Source organism: Miniopterus natalensis, chromosome 17, assembly GCF_054644295.1.
Source record: "Miniopterus natalensis isolate mMinNat1 chromosome 17, mMinNat1.hap1, whole genome shotgun sequence".
Lineage (NCBI taxonomy): Eukaryota > Metazoa > Chordata > Mammalia > Chiroptera > Miniopteridae > Miniopterus > Miniopterus natalensis.
This window is the reverse complement of record NC_142097.1, coordinates 33,455,494-33,482,341: the sequence shown is the minus strand read 5'-3', so window position 1 is coordinate 33,482,341 and position 26,848 is coordinate 33,455,494. Positions and strand designations below refer to the sequence as shown.

The 26,848-nt window shown below is 36.2% G+C and overlaps 1 protein-coding gene across 5 annotated transcripts; it reads left to right on the top strand.

Annotated features, from left to right (window-relative positions):
* The first annotated feature begins 18 nt into the window (after positions 1 to 18).
* On the top strand, positions 19 to 26,848 carry GGNBP2 (gametogenetin binding protein 2). 5 transcript variants are annotated; one of them, XM_087826247.1, is made up of 14 exons: positions 19 to 153; positions 7,545 to 7,625; positions 8,842 to 9,095; positions 11,421 to 11,519; positions 15,373 to 15,498; positions 15,589 to 15,702; positions 18,382 to 18,591; positions 19,642 to 19,816; positions 20,891 to 21,085; positions 23,302 to 23,449; positions 23,805 to 23,930; positions 24,013 to 24,161; positions 24,879 to 25,127; positions 26,207 to 26,848. In XM_087826247.1, the coding sequence occupies exons 1-14, from the start codon at positions 61 to 63 to the stop codon at positions 26,408 to 26,410; spliced, it is 2,223 nt and encodes a 740-aa protein (XP_087682373.1). In that variant the 5' UTR covers positions 19 to 60; the 3' UTR covers positions 26,411 to 26,848. The 5 variants fall into 5 exon arrangements, with proteins under 5 accessions (XP_087682373.1, XP_016058984.1, XP_016058968.1 ...); XM_016203482.2 differs by lacking the exon at positions 15,373 to 15,498 and having other exon boundaries at positions 22 to 153; positions 18,382 to 18,585; XM_016203490.2 differs by lacking the exon at positions 15,373 to 15,498 and having other exon boundaries at positions 22 to 153; positions 20,891 to 21,070.

Below are 26,848 nucleotides of genomic sequence, written 5' to 3'. Positions count from 1 at the left end.
AGCAGCAGCAGCAGCAGCTGGGAGGAGGTGGTGACGGTGGCAACGACAGCGTCGGCGACGATGGCGCGACTGGTGGCAGTGTGCAGGGACGGGGAAGAGGAGTTCCCTTTCGAGAGGAGGCAGATTCCCCTCTACATAGACGACACTCTCACGGTGAGCGGGCCGGGCCGGGCTCGCCGCTCCCCTGGCAGCTGTTTCCCTCCTCCCCCTCCCCCAGGCCGAGCGCTGCGCACTGGAGAAAGAGTGTGTTGCAACTCCTAGGCGAGGCCTTTCTCCGGCAGGCCCCACAAACTCGCCTTTGCAGTGGGTTGCTCGGTAACCTCTGCGGGCCCCTAGCTCTCCGTACCCACTTTGAGCCCCTCTCCCCAGGCTTTCCTTCCTTTTCGAACCGTTTTCCTTTACCCTTTCCCTTTAGGAGACGCTGCTTTTGCCAAAGCACGCGCCTCGGAGAGGGGTTGAAGGATCTTGGGCGTTTAGGGCCTATGCCTTACAGAAACCACCTACCCTCAGGGAGGCTTAATTATCTGGAAATGTCGCAGCTACACTGCTACCTGTATATTGTCTATCTTAATACTAATACAGCTCTCACTACATAAGTATAATTACTGAGGGCACAGTGACATGCTCTTGCACAGTAAAAATTCCACTCAAGTGATTTGATTTCGTTGTAAATAGTCTCGTATTGTTAGTACATTAAAACTCAGAAATGTTTTTATTGCTAGGCAATGACTCTTCAAAACGAGCTTTCTTGGCATTATTCTTTAATTTACAGGTAGCTCTCCCCCCCCTTTTTTTTTTTAAGAAAGAAAAATTATTGAATGTGTAAAAGCATTATAAAAAGCTGATTGTTCGTCTTGAATGTCAAAACCCAGTTCTGGGTAGTTTTCGTTTTTAGATATGGTGATAGTACAGTTTTACCCTCTGCCCTGTGTTCTGTAGTATTTCCTTTAAAAGGAAATGGCAGAAATTTGAATTGAATCTGAACAGGAAGTGAGTGCATTGCTTGCCACTATTTCCTAAGAAATGAAATGAACCTATTCACAATATCTTCTGAAATCTATTTTGGTGATGCTGAAGCCTAATAACCTATTTTGATAAGGTGTAACTAAGTCTCTTCATTCTCTTGTCTTTGGCTTTTTTGCTTTTCAAAGGCAGTTGATCTGTTTTGTTCCTGAATTTTTTTGCTGTTGCAAATATCTACTTTTTTTCAAATTTTATATAAAATGCAAGTCATTGTAGATATGCCACTCTGTGCCTTTCTGTTTGCCAATCTCAATTAAGACTTGATTGAGCTGCAGTACTTCTAAAGGGATTAAAAGAGCTATTGAATGACTTAATTTGTTAGAACTTTTAAAAATTGAATTTATTGGGGTGACACTGGTTAATAGGGTCATATAGGTTTCAAGTTGGTACACCTTTTTAAGTGAAAGCATCCATAATTACCTCAGATAATTTTTTTTTCCTTTGGAAAAAGATAGATTTGGCCTGCTATGAGGTAAATAGAATTTATGTTGATGTATTAGAAAATACTTCTATGGCTTGGTTATGCTTTTAGCACTTCTTACATTAAAAGTATATTGGACTTGTATTTTAAGTAGTTAAAAAAATTAGCACTGATCAAATTAAATGGTGCATATCTCAATTTGAAAATACCTAATAATAGTTCATTTATCAATAATTTCCTTTTCTCCCCCTCCAACACACTTTTCTGGCACACATAGTTTAGATCAACCTTTTATGTTTATTGTCCCAGAATGCCTTTGAAGTTTAAAAAATATCCTTTGGGTTTGGACATAAGAATACTGAGGAAATCAACATAAATTTGAGTATTTACAAAATTTTAATAGAGACTGATTTCTTTCCTTATGACCACATAACCACCTTTAATACAGCATTGATATATCTGATATGTAGCACATTAAAAGACAACTTTGGGGTGTTTTTATACTCTGTACAATGATACTAGTTTCCAGACTTTTCCATAGAAAAACCTTGCACTGTGATGTATTATTGTACTTATTTTTCCAGAGAAGTTGGGATTTGAATGAACTTGGTGGTTGAGTTTTGCTTTTATTGCATTGTGAGCTTCTGACCAAGGCAAATAAAATTTATACTTACTAAATTAAATATCTCAAAATAGCATTTTATTTGGGAAAAGGCACCATTTTTCTTTGCCTTGGAAGGATTTTTATCAGTAGGGAATGAGTGGGACTATTTACTGTTTTGTCTTGAACTTCTGCACAGTCATTGAATGCTAGTTAGTGAAAATTCTTGTCAACAATGCATTATATTTAGGGAAACAAGTTTGTTTCAGAACCATTCTACCAAATACTACTTAAAGGAAGAATGCAAAGCAAACACCTGTTGGGGAAGAGGGGGGGAAGAGCAGAGGTTTATGCTCTACACACTGGTCCATTGATAGTGACAGCAGTGTATCGCTGAAGTTAATGTTGGGTTTTGTATCTGTTCCTAGGGTTTATAGGTAAGGCATGAAGAAAATATTGTATTATCTTTATTTCGAGTAGCCTTAGAGTCTTGTTAGCTCCTAGATGTTAAGTCTAGGTACAGTCAGTCACAAATGTTTATCATTTTAGTAACAGAAGCTGAAACCTCTAGCCTTAGCTAAACTGTCTATTTTAAATTGTACTTGTAAAACGAAATTAAGGAGCTTATATGTGAGGAAGTAGTCTACCCTTTTATGTGATATGTTATATCCACATTTAAAAGACTTGTGGTAGTTTAGTGGGTTTGAATACTTGAGTTCAGTACTAACGTAGGAGTATTTGAGAAAATCCCAAGTAAGTAAGCTGGTTGAATGTTTAGGAAAGTGGTATGCTATGTGGCCAAAATGCTTTTCAGTGTTATTAGAATTATAAAATAGCAGATGGATGGAAAACATTATTGTAGAGACATCTTTGAAAAATTACAATTTTTAAGTGAGTAGTTCTTTTAAAAAATAATAGAGTGAAAATATATACTTTGTATAGTAATCTTGAAAAATAACCACAAAACAAAGAAATTATTCTTAATGGGAGATGACTAAGGTTATAGCAACATTTGATGTAATTCCAGTTACAGACACACACAGAGATACAGAGTTGAGATGTTTTCTCAACATTTTATATCTTGCTGTTTTTCACTAAATGTAATATTGAGAACATTTTCTCTTGTTATTCTTAGACAACTATAACGGCCATGTAATACTTCGTTGTGAGCACCCATAATTTAATCATTTTTTGTTGGACATAGAGGTGGTTCTAGTTTTTGCTGTAATATGATAATATAAATAATGCATAAATCTTTGCATTAAATTTTTTTTCTCAGGCTTTTAGAAGTACAATTATGGATCAAAGGATAAGAACCTTTTATAAAGTTCTTGATACATAACTGTCAAATTGCTACAATATTTCTGGAACACAATTTACCCTCCTAATTCAAACCAATCTAAATGCACTAGAAACCCTGATAAGGGTTTTTAACTGAGACTTTAAAAAAGGTAACAAATGGTAGGCATATCCACTTGGGGATTAGGTGTTTAGCATTTGTTAAAAGTTTAGTATTGTTTTCTTTCAACTCTTGATTAAATAATTTTACTAAATATTACTAAAGGTGATAGGTGTTACAAATAGTTGTGAGGACGAAGAAGTAAAAAAACTGAAGTGACAATGATTTATTTTTTTTAACTTTTTATTGTTATTGTTATTTTTTTTAAACCTTGCCTGAGGCCATGCCTGGGGGGGGGAGAGAGGGAGAGAAACATCAATCAGCTGCCTTCCGTATGGTCTCTAGCTGGGGATCAAATCCACAACCCAGGTATGGGCCCTGGCTGGGAATTGAACTGGCAGCCGTTTGGTGCATGGGATGATGCTCAACCAACTGAGCCACTGTCGCCAGGTGACAGTGATTTTTAATAAATACAAACTCAATATTGTTAATTAGAGCTTATGAGAATGCTCCAAAAAACATTATTTGTGGTCAGGTGAAACCAGTACAGATACTTAAAAGTGAAAGTGAGTAATGGATTCAATAAACTTTATAAAGCAATGATTGCAGGACAATGACTCCTTCTCGTTTTGGCTAGGTAGGGATAGGCAACCTCATCATGAAGCAGAACATTAATGATTCCTCTTTGAAGCCATGCCTGAAATATTTTACATGACTGTCTTCCTTTGGGTAACCTAGAATCTGAAGATTTAAGTCAAGGAAGTAGTTTTAAAGAATGGGGGAAAATAGTGCAACTATCCTCTGTCTCCGTTTGCCGTTTTTTTATTGTCATCTCTCAATGTTAAGTATATAGTGATTGGCCAGAAAACTTGCAAGGTAAAAAATCCATTGTCCTGAATGTTTGAAAGGCAAGCACAGAGTATTTATTATGAATGCAGAGTAAGTACAAGAGAAAATGTAGTGTTATCCACGCCAGTGAAACCTAGGAAAGATACAGTAATTGGGCCTATTTGCTCTGCTTGAGTGGCTCAGTAGGTTGAGTGTTGTCCTGTGCTCTGAAAAGTTGCCAGTTCAGTTCCTGATCAAAGAACTGAGTATTTCTTAAATTGATAGCTTTGATCTTAAAATAGTGTAGGTAATTTTCTTAATTTTTTTTTTTTTTTATGGTAGCAGTTGATATGCGGTGAAGTGTGTATCTGTATCAAGCAAAGTGAAAATGCAAATCAAGGTGTTAGTTGCTTAAATGGTTGATTTGGAATGATTTGCACTGTTTTGTTACATGGCTTTAAAAGTTTATCTTACACCTTTTTTATGACTTGACAGTTAAATTTATTTGTGTTTTAAACCATGTGGTGATTTGAGAAAACAATGAGTTAATGTACTATTAACTATTTTTATTTTTTCTTAATTTTTATTTATTGATTGATTTTTAGAGAAGAAGGGGAAGACAGAGAGAAACATCAGTTTGTTGTTCCACTTATGTATGCATTCATTGTTTGATTCTTTTTAAAAATTTTATTGCTTTTTAGAGAGTGGAGGGGGGGAGAGAGAAAAACATCGATGTGAGAGACAAACATTGATCATTTGCCTCCCTCATGCGCCCCAACTGGGGGTCGAACCCACAACCTGGGTATGTGCCCTGATCAGGAATCAAACCCACCACCTTTTAGTGTTCAGGATGACAGTCCAACCAACTGAGCCGCACAAGCCAGGGCCATCAGTTGATTCTTGTATATGCCTTGGCCAGGGATGGAACCTGCAGCCGTGGTGTGTTGGGACAACACTCTAACCAAAACAGCTACCTGGCCAGGGCTATTTTTCTTCTATCAGTTTTCATGAACCAGGATTTCTAATACCAGAATTATTGTTTTTTTAAAAATTTGAGTAGGCTCTGCTAAATACAGTAAATGCTATGGGCAGTAAGGATCATTAGATATTTTGCCCATTTACTTCAGCCATCCTCATCAGTTTGGTTAGAACTGCATTATTGAGATGGGCCAGTAACTAATTTTACTTTGTACTGTTGGTAAAGTTAATATATGAAAGTACTTAGAACAATGCCTAGTATATATGAAATTACATTAAATTTCTTTATTATCACCACTCTTTGAAAATATTAATAAGAAGACTATGAGAGGGAAAACTAGAGAAAAGTCGATAAACCTGAAAATTGGACAATTGATCCTTGAAACTGTGAGCTTTGGACATACAGTCTATATGTATGGAAGAGGAAACTTCCAGAAGAATAAAAGCTATTGAGATGAAAACATGTCTCTGAACATGGTATAGTGTACATAGAATTGGAAGCAAGGGACACTAACTTTTGCCCTAGATATTAAGTAGTATGTATGCGTTGTAAAAAATTTGGAAAAGATATGAACATATAAAGAAAAAAATCATCGACCTTCTCACTGACTAGAGATAGTCACATCCAATATATTACTTATTTTCTTCCCCTGTAAAATATACACATACATTTGAATCATATTGTACATGTGTTTTGGTTCTTTGAAATACAGCGAAGTCCTCTGGATTGTTTACATCCAGAGGATGGTGGTGTTTACATCATTGTCCATCCTTAGCCTCTTCTTTGTGTCTGCCTCACATGTCTGGTATTTCCCCCTTTTCAAATTAAGAAAAGGTCTTATATATATGGCTTACATTTGCCTTAGTTGTTCAGGCCTCAGTTTATTGTTAGAACAAGCATCTTTAAGGCTCTCTTTTCTAATATGGAGGGAAAAGAATGGTCATCTCCATTAAAGAAGCAGGTCTTTGCATTGCTGGTTGGTGAAAGGAAGAATCATTTTAAGATCACATTCAACTGGGTGGGGTTTTTTAGTGTTTTGTTTTTGCCTCAAATGGGTCTCTTTAAACCTGACTTCACTCTTTGGATATGTAGGAGTTTGTGGCCCTGGTCATCTGGAAATAGAAGTTTGTTCTAGCACAGTATGTTTGATATCCTTAACAGTGTTTTAATTAAGATATAAATGTGTTACTTTATTTCATTGTCTTGAAGGCAAACTCTTTTTTTCATATTTTTAACAACTCTGAAATTGGGTTGCTTCTTTCATTGTGTTATATCCTAGTTATAATAGCTGTTTCCTAGTGGTACATAACTACTACTAAATGTCAGTGCTGTCACAGATCAGTGAAATGTGTTAATTACTAATTCCCCATTATCTGACATTCTGAAACATCCTTAAACTTTCTTATATTTCTCTTCCTCTGGAGTGAGTTTTGATAACTGAATAAATACCCCAGTGTATCCTTTTTGTTCATAATTAGAGCAGACATTTACTATGTGCCAAGTCCTATTCTGAGTACTCCTCATTTATGTATGATCTATGTATTACATATATGGTTATTTACACAATAAGATTTACTGTATTCCATAGGTAAGAGGAATAACTAAAAAGTCAGGATATTTAACATAAAATATCAGGTTAAATGCTATTATGGGCCACCGCAACAAACACTTTAAAATATAATTTAATTCTCACAACCCACTGTGTGAAAGATATTAAAATTTATTATGTAATCTCATTTGACAAATGGGGAAAGCTGAAAATCAGACAGGTTAAGTAACTTGCCTGGAGTTATGACATAGATTATAAGTGACAGAGCCAGGGTTTGAACTCATGTATGCCTGACTTCAGTGTTCTTGCTCCTAATGGCTATACTATGCTGGCTTTAGAAACTTGTATAAATTGGATTTTTTAAAAAAACTTTTTTTGGCCCAGCCGGGCATGGCTCAGCGGTTGGGCGTCGACCTAAGGTCCAGGCGATCGGGGTTCGATTCCCAGTTAGGGCACATGCCTGGGTTGCATGCTCGATCCCCAGCAGGGGCTCGCAGGAGGCAGCTGATCGATCAGTTACGACTCATCATTGATGTTTCTCTCTCCCTCTCCTTTCCTCTCTCTGAAATCAATAAAGACATATTTTTAAAAACAAAACAACAAAAAACTTTTTGGCAGAGGGCAGGATGGCAGGTGAGGGAATCTGGCTTTGGGGGTCTGTTGCTGTCCTGAGAGTTTGTAAAATAGTCTGTAATGTGTTCAAAGAAGATAAAATAATTGATTTTTATTCTTTTGCATGTTAAGATGGTGATGGAATTTCCTGACAATGTGTTAAATCTTGATGGCCATCAAAATAATGGTGCACAACTAAAGCAGTTCATTCAGGTAATAGTTTTAAAACGCAATATTTTAAGTTGTGTGCGTGTGTGTGTGTGTTTTAAAGAGACTGAAAATTTTAGCTGTAAGAATTTTTTTACCTAGGGCTCTCTACATCTTAAGATTGCACTGAAGTTGCTTTCTTTTATTGCTACAGTGCATATATTTATATACCTTTCATGTGAGAGAGATTTGGTTGTCGTGTATTATCATTTTACATGTCTGTAAAGCTTTAATTTCACCAAGTCATCTTTCCTGTTTTAAAGATAAGGTATACAACTTTTCATTGAGAACTTATTGGTTTTCTTATATAGTAATCGTTGATTATTCAAGTAAAAAAAAATTTGATCCTGTGTTGTGAACTTTCTGAATTTTATTTAATTCTTATGCAGTATGGGACTTTATAGTACACTGTATATAATTAAGATAATGAAGGATAAATTGTTACTTTATTTCAGAATTCTGTTTCTACCTTTGGGGAAAAGTTTGAATGATTGGTTAATAGTAAATGTGAGAAAAATTCATTTTGGGTGTTAACTTACTTTTCTGTCTGTTTTTAGTAAAGCTGGAGGCCTTACTTGTAGTGTAACTTGTAATTCCACCAAGGTAGAAGTTATTTACTAGTTTTACCCATTTCTCTACAGCTGTGGTTCTCAGTCATTTTTCAACCTTGTCATAGCCAACAGATAACATTCATATGCACCAGCACATTAGTTGTTCATTGCAGGCTCCTACATAGGTAAAGTAGGGATTGTTCTCGCCCATTAATCCATAACACACCTGTCCATACCTTCAGGTTGAGAATTGCTCTCCAGGATCACCATCCTATCTTGACTCCTATGGCTAAACATAGCGTGTTGTTAAAAGTTAAGATAACATGGTAAAGCTGCATTGTGTCTTTATTTTTAATTTTTTTTATTTTAAGCTTAATACTCATTGAATAAATACTAAATTTCCAGACGCAGGGCTTCTTTTTGCTATGCTGGGGCAAATCCTATGCAGAGTTTTTTATATTCTAGATTCTACAAAGGGGAGTTCGTGCAGCAAACTCAGTATAGTATAGACAAGCCAACTACCTTGCTTTTTTGTCTCAGTTGCACATAGAGATGGTAAGCCTTGCCCAGGTTGTACTTAATGCACAAGGATAGGAACCAGAAGTAGTAGTGAAAGTAATTTTATGTGTTCCTTAAGGACTCTTTTATTTGCCTTTCTCTCTTTCTCTCAGCGACATAGTATGCTTAAGCAACAAGATCTAAGTATCGCCATGGTGGTGACATCACGTGAAGTCTTGAGTGCACTTTCTCAGCTTGTCCCATGTGTTGGTTGTCGTCGCAGTGTGGAGCGCCTCTTTTCTCAGCTTGTAGAGTCTGGAAATCCTGCCCTTGAACCCCTGACAATAGGGCCCAAGGGAGTCCTATCTGTAACTCGAAGCTGTATGACTGATGCAAAGAAGCTTTATACATTATTTTATGTACATGGGTAAGTATAATCAATTAGGAAAAAATGGGTTTGTTAAAGTTTTTAACTTGGCCACAGTGGTAGCTTTTATTCTAAATTTGGTTGGAGCAAAACTTAGTTTCAAGTCAGTAATTTTATTGAATATCTTATATGTGCCAGTGACTATAAAATTTCTGTTTTCATGTAGGGAGAGGCAGGCCATAAGCAAATACATAATTTGTCAGGTATGATATTGCAGAGAAAAATCAGTAAGGAAGACAGAGAATGAATGGGTAGAATTAATATGGATGATGGTTAGGGAAGACCTCTGGTAAAATGTCATTGAATATAGACTGAACCATCTAAATATCTGAGGAAAGAGAAGGAACAACAAGTGTAAAGGTTCAGAGGTTGGAGGTTTCCTGGCACACTTGAAAAACAGCAAGGAAGCCTTTGTGGCTGGAGCTGGATGAATGAAGAGAACTGTAATAAAAGATGAGGTCAGAGGGGTAATAAAAAGCCCAATTATGTAGTGCCATCCTGAGGTCTTTTTTTACTTTGAGTAAGATGGAAATACTTGGGAGGGTCTTGAGCAGAGTCGTGACAAGGTCTGATTTGAAGTTTTGCTTACTTTGACCTCTGTGTTGAGAATAAATGGAAGGATGGAGGAAGGACAGGGAAACACACTGTTTAATAATCCATGTAAGAGAAAGCAGTATGGTGGCCACAGAGGTAAATGAGAAATAGTTAGACCCTGGATATATTTTGAGGAATGAGCCAAAGGATTTTTGGATAGATTGGATGTGGAGGAAGGCATCAAGTATGATTCTCAGATTAGGACAAATGGTTTCTATTTTCTGAGATGGATAAGACTGGGAGGAGCAATTTTGCTGAGCTCACTTTTGGATGTGTTAAGTAGGACGTAAGTTTTATGTGATAGGGGAGCCTTTATAAGGAAATAAGGACCCAAAGAAGTGGTTATGCTTGAACACTTTTTTTTTTTTTACTTTATTGATTTGAGAGAAAGAAATGTTGATTTATTGTTCCACTTATTTGTGCATTCATTGGTTGATTCTTGTATGTGCCCTAATTGGGATTGAACCCACAACCTTGGCATATCAGGACTATGCTCTAACTAACGGAGCTACCCAGCCAGGGCTGGCTCTGTTAAGTTTGAGATGCCAATGTGGCATCCAAGTAGAGTTCAGAGAGCTTGGCTGAGAGAGGTGAATTTGTGTAATCAGCCTATGTATGTGTGTGTGTGTATATATGTGTAGTATTTAAACTATAAGTATAATATTTAAACTACATATATAGTATATAAATATATATGGCATATTACACACACACACAAAATTTAAACCCATGAGATGAGATGTGATCATCAAAGAGTGTGTATAAATAGGAAAAGAGAAGAGGTCTAAAGACCAAACCTGTTGAGAGGGGTGGTGGTAGACACTTTGGATTTTTATTCTCAGAGAAGCTTTGGAGGATTTTTGAACAGAGAAATAACACAATGTGATTTTTGTTTTGAAAAGATCATTCTAGCTGCTAAGTGAAGCCTTCGAATGTAAAGGCAAAGGGTGGAAGCAAGGAGACCATTTGGGAGGCCAGCTGTTGCCATTGTCTAAGCTAGAGAGGAGGAGTTGGGCAAGGGTGATCATGGTGGAGGTGATGAGAAGTGACTTGACTCTGGATATATTTAAGAGAGTTTACAGGCTTTCTTGATTAGTTGGATGTAGGGTATCGATATTAGCTGTACATGTTTCTGTATTTGCATAAAATTTCTGGTGATGGCTCTTTATCAAGGATAGTGTGTATTTAGATAATGTTTGGACAAGGGAAGATGGCTGAGAGTCAGGAGCAATCAAATAAAATACTTGAGTGCCAGGCACACTGCTAGACCAAGTACAGATGCAGGGGTGAATGACATAGATGCAGTCTGGGGGAAAGAGTATGTTGAATAAAGCAGGTCTCTCAATATTTTGACAGATTGAGAATGGAATGGGAAGAGTAGTGTACAGACTTTTTCTGGTTAGAATTTGTTTGATGAGAAATTTTCAAAGTGATGTGTCTATAATACTTTAAATGTACTAAAAGATAGTAAATAGGTATTTTAAAAAATTTAAAAATATATTTTAAAATATTTTTATTGTTATTTTAGAGAGAGGAGGGGGAGAGAGAGGAACATTGATTTGTTGTTTCACTTATTTATGCATTTATTGGTTGATTCTTGTATGTGCCCTGACCAGGGATAAAACCCGCAACCTTGGAGTATTGGGACGATGCTCTAACCAACTGAGCTACCCGGCCAGGGCAAGAAAAAATAAATATTAATCAAACCTTTAATGGTTTATTTTTAATTAGGTCCAAACTAAATGACATGATAGATGCTATTCCAAAAAGTAAAAAGAACAAGAGATGTCAGTTGCACTCCTTAGATACGCACAAACCAAAACCTTTGGGGTAAGTAGAATTGAATATCAAGATACTTTGTCATTGTTAAGATTATAAATGTTGATTAAGTTCAGTAAAGAGAAAAAACGCTTTGGGTTTTATTTCTTTAATTGGTTACACTATAACAAAAGGTCAAAATAAATGTCTCCTACTTATGTAGGCCTTTTTGATACTATTCAGGTTCTCAATATAGGTTTGATTTTTTAAAAAAGTTTTCTTATATAAAATGTTTCAGAGGAAAGAGGTGGAGATGTTTGTGGAAATTTATGTAGCCAATATTGTTTTTCAAAGTAGTGATACCATTCTTTGATTTATTTAATATTCATAATATATAAATTACTTTGTTTTTCTTATCTCTAGGTCTCCCTAATAATTTATTAAGGATTTAAAAAAGGGCTTGAATTAGTTTTAGCAATGTTTCTGTAACTAATTTGCAGTTTTCTTCTTGGTTAGGTACTACAATGCCCAAGGCTGCTTCTGCCTTCATCTCCCAGCACAGTATCACATTTGCCCCCTACAAAGTTGCTTGGGGGTTGTTGTGGGTGGTAAGGAGAAGCCATGGAATTTGAAGAGTTTCTAAGAAGTAATTTTTGTTTTGGAAAGAATTGGATAATGTAAAAACTATACTTATGAATTAATTTTAAAAATTAGTTTTGAATATCTCCTTAGTAGTCGATTTTTAAAAAATATGTTTTTGTTGATTTCCAGAGAGGGGAAGAAGAGAGAGAAACATCAATGAGGAGAAAGTCATTGATCGGCTGCCTCCTGCATGCCCCCTACTGGGGTGCACGCCCCCTACTGGGGATAGACACAACCTGGGCCTGTATAGACATTTTCCTCCTTGATAAAGACACAAGTGACTGGGTGGTTGTGTGTTAATAATCTAGTAACAAGATTTTTTTCTGTAATCAGAAGCAAACATTTTAAAACATTTTTATTATGGAAACTGTCAAATGCATAGAAAAGTAGACTACAAGGATCTCCTTTCCTCCAAATACCTTTACCCAGATTCAGTAGTAATTACCAAGATTTGCCACATTTATTTTGCTTATCCACCTTTTTCTTTGCTGAAGTATTTGAAAACAAGTGTCAGGTCTCGTGTTTTACTCCTGCACATTTCCACATGTATCTGTAAATATAAGGATATTTTCTTTCATAGCAACAATGCCGTTATATAACACCCCAAAAAATTAACTATTATAATCCAATTCCCAGTTTATAATCAGATTTTTATTTTGTCTCAAAAAGTGTCTTTTTACATTGATTTGCTAAAATCAGGACCCAAACAAAAGTCACATGTTACATGATGTCTAAATGTTAAAGTTGTCTGAATCCAGTAAAGTTCTACATAACCTAAAGTGTTTACCTAAGGATAATTGTTATTTCACATAACCTGGTTTAACAATATCTTTAGAGAATTCCTGACTTTGTGAATGCAGAATTCAGTCTGATTTTCTCATTAGACAATGACCTTTACTGGCCTGTTGGCTAAAGCTACAGAATGATATGGTATAATAAAAAGCTTGCTGTCTGTCTGCTGTTGTTGTACATATTCATTGAGGAACTAAAATGCAACAGGTACCCCAATATCTTACACATCTGTGCTCATTGCCACCTTCCTTCAAATACCGTTTCTTCCACTTTTGCTCTGGATTCCATCTCTTGTTCTCAATGACTTTGCATCATTAATAAGAGTTACCTACTTTTATTAAGTTGACATACAGTTCTGTTTTCCTTCTTTTGGCTAAGACAAAACAAACCTCCACAGACTTCATATCCCCCTTCAGCTACAGCCCCACTACATGGGATGCCAAGTGTTTTAGAACATTGTTTGCTGAGTTACGGAATAGTATGAATGGAATTAGTTGATCTTAAGCTTCAGTTATTTGCTCATGACATATGGAGAGCAGATCAGGGAGTACAGCGTGCTTAGCCGAGACTCCCTCTCTTCCACTTTGGATGTCACTGCTGTTGTATACTACTGTGATTCTCCATTTTATATATTTCCACTGTTCTCCTCGTCTCTGTTTAGATTTTATCCAGGGAAAGTATAACCCAATAGATGAGGTTTCAGCCTAATCAATTGCAACAATCCAGTTCAGCCTTCCTGAGAGTATTCTCATATCCTTGCAAGTAAACTCAGATTTTTTTCTGTCTAGGAGTAAGTTGGAGATATAAAAGAAAGGTCTAGGCCAGAGTTATAGGCCTGTGGCTAATGATCGAAGGTTACCTTAGTGAGTGATACATAAGGTCACCAAGAGAAAGAGCAGAATAAGAGAAGAATGCTGAGGAATTCAGTGTAATAGAGAAGTCAGTAAAGAACCTTGACAAAGAATGGCCGGAGAGGTCAGAGGAAGCCAAGGACAAGGAGTGTGTTAGGAGGGTCTAGTCAGCTGTGTTGAATGCTGCTTGAGTCATCCAGAACCTAAAAGTGTCCATTGGCTGTAGCAAAGCTGACATCGTTGGTGACCTTGATGAGGAGCTCCGGTTGAGTGGAAGCAGAATCCAGATTGGAATGGGTAGAAAAGTGAATGCAGTTGTAAGGTGGTAATGGATTAAGCTGTGAGTGGAAAGTTCGGGAGTAGAACAAGGAAGTGGAAAGACTTTTTCAAAAAGTTTCATCTTGAAGGGAAGGAGTGATGTAAAAACATTTGGTCTAGAGAGCTTATGGATATAATCTTGATTTGAGCTGTATAAATTTTTAAAAAAGCTTTTTTAAGAATAATGCTTTCATATCTCGATGTAGAATAGTCATTCCCCATCTCTGATTTCATGAACCTTTTCCTTAATTATGAGAACTTGAGTTTAAGAGTTACTTCATTTTAAGAGATTGTGGATCAGTCAAGCATAATTAGGAAAAGAGGAAATATGGGAGTTGAGAGAAGAAGGATGTAACACGGGAGGCAGAGCAGAAGTTGAAGTTGTTTCAGAAATAAGGAGAGCTGACCCTTGACCTGAACCCTTATGAGAGGGAATAGGGAGCTGAGTTATATATATGACCTTATATGGTGAGAGGGGGTTGAAAAATACCTATTTAGCTATATGGAGTAGGTTAAGTAAAGATTCGGAGGTTTTTTTCATCTCAAGCATCCAAAGAAATTAATTTTTAGGACTGTAGTGAGACCTGCAGAAAAACAGGCAGCCAGTTCTTCAGAATTATGAAAAATTAAGACTATCATTATGAAATACACACATTTCTCTTGGAATGCACACTGCAATTAAGCAAAATGAATGACCACCACATCGAAACCCGTCGGGGAGGGAGAGTCTGGGAAAATTTTAATAAGTTTTTAAAAAGTTATTTGTATAGGACTTACTACAAATTTAGGCTGTGTAAAGTATTTGTCTTAGTATGCTACTTTTATTTTAGTAAGTATAAAAAGATTAATCTGTGACTTTCCCAGCTATTGAAAATGTGAAGGTAGATAAGAATTTTCTTGTCATGGACTAGCTATAAAATTACACTGAGTAGATCAAAACTTGTTATAATTTTCAGTTTGTGGAATATTGATCTATGTTTATAGGTGAAAATAGAATTTCTGCCAGCCCTTTTCACTTTAAAACATTCCAAGTACATTTACTCATAAAATGCTTAGTATATTAAACAGTTGCTATCTTGATAAATATAAATGTTAAATTGTATCAGGTAAATTTAATAGTTGAGCAGAAGTTTTTATATAAAGATATGAGCACATGTTTAATATTTTCGTATGGTTAAAAGGAATATGTAATATATACAAATTTGCACACTTATCCTATTATTTTAATTTATTAAAGAGTTCATGATTTTAATATAGACTATAGAAATTATTCCTTCAGATAATCTCAGTGTCACTAAGCTTTGTACTATACTGTACTACAGTGAAGGGAGCAGTAGCAGTGTCAGTTCAGAGAAGTTAAGTACAGATAAGAGAAGTAGTGAAGACCACAGGAAGGACAGCAAGTGTAGGATCATTTTGCATTATGGACCTTTCCAGGGAACAGCCAGGTAAAATCAAGCAATCTTTTACTCTGCTTTTGAAAATGTTTTTACCCTTATATATTTCTTCTTCTTACTAATATTTCTTTTTTCCTGCAGAGGTTGTTGGATGGACGTATGGGAACTAATGTCCCAAGAATGCAGGGATGAAGTAGTTTTAATTGACTCTAGTTGTCTTTTAGAAACACTAGAAACATATCTGCGAAAACACAGGTATGTGTAAAGGTCATCACCATATAGTTGAAAGATGCCTTAGCTCTCTGTCATCCAGAGTAAGCTGTCACTGACCTCTATATAATAGACTTGCAGCCTTTCCTTTAATGCCCACGTTAAGGCAGACAGTTCCTTTATGGATGACTCTGTTAGCCTTTGTGTTGAGCCACCACCTCCTTTTTTTGGTAATTTTTATCTGTTGGTTCCATGTCAGCCTTTCAAGAAACAGAATGACTGAACTGAGTAAAGTATACTTAATTTTGGAAATGCCAGTGCTCTTTGTTTTTATGATAGCATTTCATGATGTCATTTTCAAAATTAAAGTTAAACTAGCAGCTTTCACTTAGTAATATTTTGAATTTTTTTCTTTCTTCTATATAGTAATATTTCTTCTATAATTTTTTTGTCAAAAGCTAAATATAGAGTTGGAATTTGTGTGCTTCTATGTACTGTAAAAGTACAGATTTTTTTTAAAAGAATACTACTTTACAAAGGAATTTTCTAAATGTCATAACATTTGGAAATTTGTAGGGAGGGAGGGAAGAGTGCAGTAGGAAAGAAAACGTAAGGGAGCTGTCTAGAGATGGTGTTCTTGCAGGGGAGTTTTACTGGTTTAGTATAAATTTGTCACGTTGGGTTTTTGGTTGTGTGTTCTTTGACCTTGGGACAAATATACACACTTCCTTTGGGGACACTTCTAGAAAATACACATGAATGATAAAAACTGGCATTATCAAGGTTGGTGTTTATATGGCAATGAACTAATGACTCAACCTTGCATACTAAGTTTGTTAGGTTTTTTTTCAATTACAAACTTTATATTTATTGATTTTAAGAGAAAAACATCAATTTGTTGTTCCACTTTATTTATGCATTCATTGGTTGATTCCTGTATGTGCCCTGACCAGGGATCGAAAATGCAACCTTGGCCTATTGGGACGACACTCTAACCAACTGAGCTGCCAACTGGGCTGCAAACTTTATTTGCTTTTTCAGTTGATTATACCTAAGAGAGTAGAGAATGTATCGATTGTTTGGGGTCCACTTTTAGATTCCTTCTTCTTTTCATTGTGAATTGATCCTTATATTCAGTGTGAATTGGTCTATCAAAAGATAGCTTTTGTGGGGGGGTGATAAATTACTAGTTACCAGAACTAATATTTTGAGGTTTCCTATAATGGATGTAGATATTTTATGTGTTTGGGGGCAATATTTCATATTTATAAGAAGGTAGAGTCCATTTTATAAATATCTTAAGGGTGGGGAGAAGTACAGTTAAGAGAGTAAGAGAGAGTGCGTTGGAGTCAGATAGGCCCGAGGCACTTCTGGAAGCAACATCACCATGGCTGCCCAAAGAGAACCTCAAGTTCAGTTCACATGTATATTGGTTGGTGATGGTGGGACTGGGAACATGAGTGTTGTGTTTTCAGTTCTATAGGATATGTACTCAGAAGTGGGATTGCTGGGTCATAATGGTAGTTCTATTTTTAATTTTCTGAGGAAATGCCATACTACGTGCCATACTGGCAGTGCTATTTTACAATCCCACAAGGGTTTTAATTTCTCCACATCCTTGCCAACACTACTTCTTTGATATTTTTTTATAGTGGCCATACTGACATATATGAGCTGCTGTTGCATGGTTTTGATTTGCATTTCCCTGATTAGTGATATTGAGCATCTTTTCATATGCTTGTTAGCCATTTGTATATCTTTGGAGAAAGGTTTGCTTATATCCTTTGCCCATTTTTTAATTGGAATTTTTGTGTGTGTGTTTTTTGTTTTTTTATTTTTTAATCCTCACCCGAGGATATGTGATTGCCTCCCGAGGATATTTTGTTGCCTCCCACACGTGCTCCGCCGGGCCAGGATTGAGCCTGCAATTGAGGTACATGCCCTTGACCGTAATCAAACCCATAACCCTTCAGTCCTTGGGCCAACGCTCTAACCACTGAGCCAAACCACCTAGGGCAATTGGGTTTGTTATTGAGTTGTAGGAGTCGTTTATATATTCTGGATATTAACCCCCATCCATTTTCAAATATTCCATAGGTTGCCTTTCACTGGGTTGATTCCTTTGCTACACAGAAGCTTTTAAGTTTGATGTCTTATTTGTCTATTTTTGCTTTTATCCCCCTGTGCTTTTGATATATTTAAGAAATTAATGGCCTCTTCCAGTGTCAATGAAATTTTTCACCCCTCTGTTTTCTTTTAGGATCTTTATAGTTTCAGGTCTTAATGTTTAGGTCTTTCACCCATTATGAGTTAATTTTTTAATTTTACTTGTCAGCATTATTGCCTCTGTTTACTAAGTGGGCTTAGAGCCTCTATTTCAACATAAATTCATTTCAGGAAACATAGTTTTTTTACTGTTGGGCCAGAAAGATTTGTGTATCAAACTAATGCTTGGCAGCATTAGGGTAAATACTATATTAAGAAGTGTAAATCAAATAAAAACAGAGGAAGGTTGAATTCTAGTTATGGGAATTGCAGAAGGCTTCTTTAAGCATGGACATGATTAGGCAAATGGAGATCTAGCTGTATTCATGTAATCTCTAAACTTGTATTTACCTTACATGTGTATGTTTTCCATTGTGTATGGAGGCTTTTTAAAAAATGCTATACATGAGAGGGCATTACATAGCCAGTTCTTAATCTTGAGGTTTTTCTTCTCAACAGATTTTGCACTGATTGCAAAAATAAAGTTCTCCGAGCATACAATATCCTTATTGGTGAACTTGATTGCAGCAAAGAGAAGGGCTACTGTGCTGCACTTTATGAAGGTTTGCGGTGCTGTCCACATGAACGACACATACATGTTTGCTGTGAAACAGACTTCATTGCACATCTTTTGGGTCGTGCTGAGCCAGAGTTCGCAGGAGGGTATGAGTATGTAATTTGCTAGAATGGGCTATCTAGCGCTTTGCTTCATTTTATTACTGAAAGTTTATTTTCATCATCTTCTGCCTCAGTACATATGACATGTATAAATAAAAGTGTGCCTGTAAAAATTTTGCTTTCTTTAAAATATGCATTTCTTAATTGACTAAGTAAAAATAGGGAGAAAGTGTTCTGTGGTGTTTGGTTCAGTCCTCTGCTCCTTGTTGCTTGAAGTAGGCAGGGTTTTTTTTTTGGCTTTCATTATAGTAGATTATCATTTTGACTTGAAAATGATTAGAAGGGATATTTTTTCCTCTTTCATCCATGCATTTCCATATTTAAATTTTGTTCATAATGATGGTTTCTGCATAGAGAGTGAAGCCTTTGCAGCAGGGGGTTAAGAAGTACTTTATTAATGTGATTCATGAACTGTGTATATTATTATTAAATTTTATCTGTGGCTTTGTTGTGAAAATAATAATCAGAAAAAGTTTTTTATAGAATAAACGGAAACCATTTCCATTTGTGTTTTGTGTAGCAACTCTCATTTGAGTGCCTACTTTCTGCTAGGCATTTAGAATACAAAGACTTCTTTTATCAATGAAGTTCTGTGAATTACCAAAGACTGGCCTAGAGGGATTTTGCCTATGATTGAATCAGTTTGGTATTCCCTTTCTCCATTCACCCTCAAAAAAAGAAACAAAAACCAAATAGGCATTGGCTATAATTGGAAGGTTAGAGGAACTGTCATGCCTACTATGAGCTGGACACTTGTATGTGATTTCTGTGCCCCAAAACCACCTATTTAGGGCCAGTTCCTGAATTACCTCATTGTTAGCAATATTAGGACTGAGTTCTACCTGCATGTGTTTTTCTCATTGGTTATGTACATGTATGCTTGTGTATTTATGCATTAATTGAGTTTGAATGTATAACTGTCTTATTATTAGGTTGTTAATAGGTATGAAGATTGTGTTTAAAACCTGAACTTGCAGGTGTGTTATCCATCTTTCACTCTTTCAGTTAAAGGAATTATGTGTGATTTATTCTCCTTTATAGGCGAAGAGAAAGGCATGCTAAAACAATAGATATAGCTCAAGAAGAAGTTCTGACCTGCTTGGGAATTCATCTTTATGAAAGACTGCATCGGATCTGGCAAAAACTACGAGCAGAAGAGCAGACGTGGCAGATGCTTTTCTATCTTGGTGTTGATGCTTTACGCAAGAGTTTTGAGGTAAGAACAGTGGGCCGCTTCGGTGCCCAAGATTGCTTAGTCGAGTTATTGGACTGAATCTTAGTGTTAGTTACCAGTCTTACCTTGACTCAGAGGGCTGCAATCCACTGATACAGTGTAGTGGCTTTCTAGGGGAGAGATTTCCTGGGGAACTGGAATTTAGAAGAAGTTTTTGGATTTTTCTTTGTTTTTTAGTCCTGTTACTCTGCTTTTTAGACTTTCTCAGAGTAGAAAACTGACGGTGATTATTTAACAAGATGCTTCCATGAAACATAACTCATGAAAAGTTAAAAGCCACCCAAAAATAAGCAACAAAATTAGAAACCCTTAATGAGTCTCAGTTTGCTTGCTGATGTCCCATAATATGAAGTAAATGCTGTCGAAATGCCATAGTGTAAGAACTGCTACTTAGAAGTACACTGGAGGCTCTTTATAATGTTGGTACTGGGTTCAGTGCTTGTGATTTGGTAACCTTTTTTTCATTTAAACACTGTAGAACATAAGTTTTTGGGTAGTAAACATTGTTATATTTTAGGACATGGTTGTAATCTTTTATCTGGTTCACCAGTCCCTTTTGAGAATGGTATGAAAGCTGCAAGCCCTTTTTTCAGAAGCCTGTCATGAACTTAAAGCACTGTTCTGGGGAGTCTGCGGACATCTGTACTAGTTCTTGCCGAACACATTTCTTACTCCTTTTCTCTTTGTATGTATCTTCAAAATCTAGACTATCTAATGGGATGAAATAGTCTTCTCATTGTATGAGGAAATGAATGCTTATTTTGCTGTATTAAAATTCTGAAATTTGAAATTAAAATATGCTGGTTTGCAATAGGAGTGTGTATAAGTCTACCTTTCCCATAGGGATTAGTTGTATATTTACTTCTGTGTAGATTTTAAGACTGTCGTCACTTAAGGTATTAAATTTGAGATTTTTTGTGGGAATTATCTGACAGAATTGCAGCATGAAATAATCAGTTTCTGTGTTTGTGGTATCATTTAAAGTTAACAAATGAGAGTTTTCATGGATAAAAAGGAAGTTTTGACCAGTTACTCTCAACTTTGTTTTTGTAATAGGTGACTGTGGAAAAAGTACAAGGTATTAGCCGATTGGAACAACTTTGTGAAGAATTTTCAGAGGAGGAACGAGTAAGAGAACTCAAGCAAGAAAAGAAACGCCAAAAACGGAAGAATAGGCGAAAAAATAAATGTGTATGTGACATTCCTACTCCCCTACAAGCAGCAGATGAAAAGGAAGTAAGCCGAGAGAAGGTAGTATTCCTTAATATTGACTCATGAAAACAGAGCATTGCTTTTTGATAGATTTGACATTTTTACTATGCTTTTTCCAGAATGTTAGCTCCTGCCTTTTTTCCTACTGTCATCTGTGTAAGCCAAATTTTTTAGTGTCATGTGTTTGTTTTATAAAGACAGTGTTGGATAGTTATCTTTTCCCTGACCTTGGTATGCTGTTAGATCAAAGTCCAAATGTGGAAAGTTAACTCCATACGTGACCTAGAACAGATCTCAAACTTTTTGGACTTTTTGGGCTTTTTGGACTTTTTGGACTTGAGCTTTTATGTGGGTTGTATTTGTCAACATTTACTGTATTTGCAATTAAAATGGAGAAATTTAAAGTTATTAATTCTTTAAAAAAGATTAACCTTGCCCAGCTGGTGTTGCTCAGTGGTTGAGCATCAACCTATGCTCCAGGAGATGGAGGTTCAATTCCCAGTCAGGGCACATGCCCAGGTTTTGGGCTCAATCCCCAGTAGGGGGCATGTAGGAGGCAGCCCATCAATGACTCTCTCATCATTGATGTTTCTCTGTCTCCTTTTCCCTTTCTCTCGAATCAATAAAAGCATACTAAAAGATAATAATTACTTCATTATGTGTTAACATGAATAACATTTTTTCTTTGTATCTTCACCCAAGGATGTTTTTATTGATTTTAGAGAGACGGGTGGCGGGGAAAGAGAGACAAACATTGATGTGAGAGAGAAGCAGCTATCTGTTGCCTCCCATATGTGCCCCGACTGGGGATTGAACCTGCAACCTAGGCACGTACTGAGGCTGGGAATCAAACCTGCCACCCTTTGGTGTATGACGTTCTAGTCAACTGAGCCACCCGTCCAGGGCTGAATAACATTTTTTGAAAAATAACTATTTTCAAAAGAAACGGTGAGATGGGTGGCATTATTTTGTAATTTTGCAAATCTCTTTAATATTTGGCTTAAAGGGAATCAGGTGGATTCTCATATCTGCTTCTGCATTCAATCTCTTTTCCTGTGTTGCTTGGTTGAAGTGTATGAAGAAAGTCTCACAGGTATATATGGTAGGAAAAGGGAGGAGTATTTTAAGATAAACCTTGTAGATATTCTTTGGCATTACAGCTCAACAAATGGTAGTTTCTTAAAGATTAGCTGCAATGTGGAACCTGACACCTTATCAGTGACTTTTTTATACTCTGTTAAATTAAAATCCATTGTTCTGTGTTGCACTTTGAATAGATCTTTTTCATGCATGATTTTGTAACAATGCATAGGTTATTTGAAATATACTGGTTCACTGAGTATCTTCCCAGGTATTGACATTTCATTATATAATACCAGATAATCATGTAAAAACCACTACTGATCTCATCAGAAAGGTTTTTAAGTATAGGGAAGCTTCAAGCTCATTGTGCTTGCATATGCAAGTTTTCAGAATTCTGATTGTAGTTTGAAAGTTTGAGGTTTTCATTGACAACAAATACTGTTCTTTGTTTTCCTTGAAGTGGTGGGCTGTTTTCATTCATTTTTGAATGAAAACATTCATTCATTCCTTTCATGTCTTTTAAATAGCCAAAGGCTGAGTAACCACAGTTAGTCTTCATTCTTTTTTTCAAGTGAAATTGATGATCCAGGAAAAATAGCAAGTAGTTCAGCTTGTAGTTCAAACAGTTGCACAAGTACTCTTCCTTGAGATTGTACTTTGGTGTACAGGAGAAGTACTTTAAGCATACTTCCCATTTGTCACATAGGCTCTTAAAAAGACATCTCATGCGTTCATGTTTAATAAAATTAACATTTTTATTGCTTCAAGGACATTGATAAGTGAAATATTTGTCATCTATCTATCTGTCTCCTGAGAGTGCTTGACAAATGAAGGATATATGTTAGTACACTTTGGTTGCCACTGCTTTGATTTGTGTGCTAAATCCCCAGGCACTTTTTCCACTGTTGCTTTTGTACCATCAGTGTGTCAATACAGAGAAAAATTTTGTCAGATCACATCTTAGTATTATGATGAAAATAGTTTTGACCAAAGGAACCATTAACTCTGAACTTGCTTTTAGTTGGTTCGGAGTCTTGAAGTGAATTAATATGTTTTTTTGAGAAAAGTTTTTTATTGTGAACCTCATAACTCAGATTTAATTGGTTAATGTAAGTGTAGCCATGATGGACGTCAAGTTTTTTTAAACTGTCTCTTAATGTTGATCCTTAAAGGAAACAGACTTCATAGAAAACAGTTGTAAAGCCTGTGGCAGCACTGAAGATGGTAATAGTTGTGTAGAAGTAATTGTTACCAATGAAAATACATCGTGTACCTGTCCTAGCAGTGGCAATCTTTTGGGGTCCCCTAAAATAAAGAAAGGTAAGTAAATACAGTTTCTTTTTAAAATTAACTCCTAAGTTTATTTTTTCTTTCTTTTAAATGTAAGAGCTTTTTGAGATGCTGTAACCTAGAATTTAAGAATTGCTTTATAGTAGCAAGAGTATGATTTAGTCAGACATTTAATATTTCTTTTTTCTTTGTGGTGTTTGATTTGTTAGTATTTGGTAAAAACAAAAATTGTAAATCCCTAATCATATTTTCATTATTTAATTTACTTTCTACTTTTAATAAACCATCAGTTTTGAAAATTTTCTGTGGTCCTTAGATGGTTCACTCTTTGTCTTAACATATTTATTGGTATGTTAATTGTAACTGTCACCTAATTAATTCTCAGGCTTATCTCCACACTGTAATGGTAGTGATTGTGGATATTCATCTAGCATGGAAGGGAGTGAAACAGGTTCCCGGGAGGGTTCAGATGTTGCCTGCACTGAAGGCATTTGTAATCATGATGAACACGGTAGGTTCAGATTAAGCTTCCCAATTATTTCTACTGTGTGGCTGATTTAAGCACATAAATAAGAGATTATTGATTTCTGCAGGTGATGACTCCTGTGTTCATCACTGTGAAGACAAGGAGGATGATGGTGATAGTTGTGTTGAATGTTGGGCAAATTCCGAAGAGAACACCACCAAAGGGAAAAACAAAAAGAAGAAAAAGAAAAGCAAGATCTTGAAATGTGATGAACATGTAAGTGTCATAACTTGCGATTCTTTTTTTCTTTTTTTCAAATATATCTTTATTGATTTCAGAGAGAGGAAGTGAGCGGGGGGGAAGAGAGAGAGAACATCAATGATGAGAGAGTCATTGATCGGCTGCCTCCTGCACACCCCCCATTGGGGATCGAGCCTGCAACCCTGCATGTGTCCTGACTGGGAATCGAACCTTGATCCCCCTGGATCATAGGTCGATGCTCAACTGCTAGCCATGCCAGTCAGGCATAACTTGGAATTCTTAAGCCTTTGCTGTTGAGGGGAGTGGCAAGTTTGCAGCTTAGCTGCTAGGATTTATTTTAAGAATGAATATCATATGCAGTTCCATTGGTTGCTTATCTTGTGATGTGTGTGTGTCTGATGGGGTCATTTTTCCAACAGTCCATGAGAGTCATAAATGCAATTCATTTTTTTCTTAATACTTTGAAAGTTTGCTTGATCTTAGTTTTTCCATCTGTAAAATGGAGATAAAGGTCCCTATCAGATTAAGTTATGTGAAGATGAAATGAGATTATATTGATGGATTAGCATAGTGCCTGGTATGCAGTATCTAATAAATTTCAGCTGCTGCTTTTATTTAGTATTCTTTAAAAAATTTTAATATGCTATCAGGGCATTTTTTTCTTTTCCTTTAAAGAATAATTGCTATTAGTCCCTGTTTTCTTACCTGGGAAATCCTTTGCTATGGTTTCAGATCCAAAAGCTTGGAAGCTGTATTACAGATCCAGGAAATCGAGAGACCTCAGGAAATACCGTGCACACAGTGTTTCACCGTGACAAGACCAAAGATGCGCATCCTGAAAGCTGTTGTAGCTCTGAAAAGGGTGGGCAGCCACTGCCTTGGTTTGAGCATAGGAAAAATGTACCACAGTTTGCAGAACCTACAGAAACGTCATTTGGTCCTGATTCTGGAAAAGGTGCCAAGAGCTTAGTTGAACTCCTTGTAAGTAAGCCATTATGTCTTATTGTGGATAACTGATTGCTCATGAGCTAGATGTGGGAGGGGACAGTATTTTTGAGGGTTTAAAGTTGGAAGTGGGGGAAATTAAGAAATTAAGGGCATTATTTCATTATTTTTTTGGTGACTTAATTTCTCTTCTTCCGCATGCGGTTTATGCAGCTACTCTGGAGCACATTTCCCTGTCCTCCTTTGTCTCAAAGGTAGAAGAGACTAGTTGGGAGAGGAGGGTAGTTAGCATTATGTCTGGGAATCTGCCCCCTTCAGGAGGAGGATATTGTAAGCAAACTGCCTTTCTGAGTGGCAATTTATAGTAGCCACCCTTCCAGAGCAGGAAAAAATACAGAATCTGAAGTAGAGCCCACTTTCTAGGCTGCTTCCTTTAGGCATCATGTAGGATAAAAGCAGAGCTGAACTTGGAAAACTTTTTGTAGTTGATTCCAGTTCCTGGTACTTGAGATGAAGTATATATGCCTGATTCCAAGTGATCCAGTGCATAGTTTGTGTGGGGCTTGGAAGGGAGGGAAGGAAGGAGAAGGCTATGGTATCTTTTGTATAATAATTAGGATCCTAATGGAACCAAATTCTCTAGAAGACTAGTTTTTTCTTTTTTATATGGTTATAAAGTTAAATGGTGTTGCTGTGTAACTTAAAAGATAAAAAGGTTACATTTTACTTAATTTGTAGAGAGAAAAGTTTCAACCTAGAATCAGTTAGAGATAAGTCTGGTTATTTAAAATTATTAGCTAGTTTTAACCATCTCTATTTAGTCACTTTTTAAAGCAGAAAGAAGGTATGTTGGTATCAGCTAGGTTAATATAGGCTTCTAGGACAAATGATAGATCCAGAGTTTCAAACCAAGTTGAGTTGGATTTTATTCTTATTTAGTACTTTTTAAGACAATGACATTATGCTTATTCTGTAAACATTCCAACTCAAGGCTTTATTTTACTGAATTGAAACTAAAAAGCCTAGACTGCTTTAATATTTAGTTGTCCTCCATCAGCATAGCATTTTGCATTCTTAATTTAAGTCATAGTCTTAACTATTGCTTTAATTTGCAGGATGAGTCTGAATGTACTTCAGATGAGGAAATCTTTATCTCACAAGATGAAATACAGTCATTTATGGCTAATAACCAGTCTTTCTACAGCAATAGAGAACAATACCGACAGCATCTGAAGGAGAAGTTTAATAAATACTGCCGCTTAAATGATCACAAGAGGCCCATTTGTAGTGGCTGGTTGACAACGGCTGGAGCAAATTAAATAAATAAAATAGCTCTGTCTTTCAATGAAACACTCAAGATGACTACTGCGCCTTCTCTTTCAAAAAAACCTCTTAATTTAGTGACTTACGGCAAAATTTTATCTTAAATCAATGTGATTCTTGTTTTGGGAGATGGTGGAGGTAACCTCATTAGTTTGTTCTTTCTTCAGGCTTGTGTCTTTAGTTGCCTGGCTGCACAGGCCTGCCATATGATTTAAGCCATCTCTTTTCATTAAATGTTTCTCTTCCTGTGAGACTTACTAAAGCAACTTAGTGGCAAAAAGTAATGTTGTACTTATACTTCTGTACAGAAATGACAATGAGCTGAATATATGGTTTTACAAAGTAGACATCCACTTGCAAAATGTTTGGATGTAATGTTAAAGCGCAATGTGCAAAATTTAAATAAAGAATATTTATTAATACGCACAGTAAAA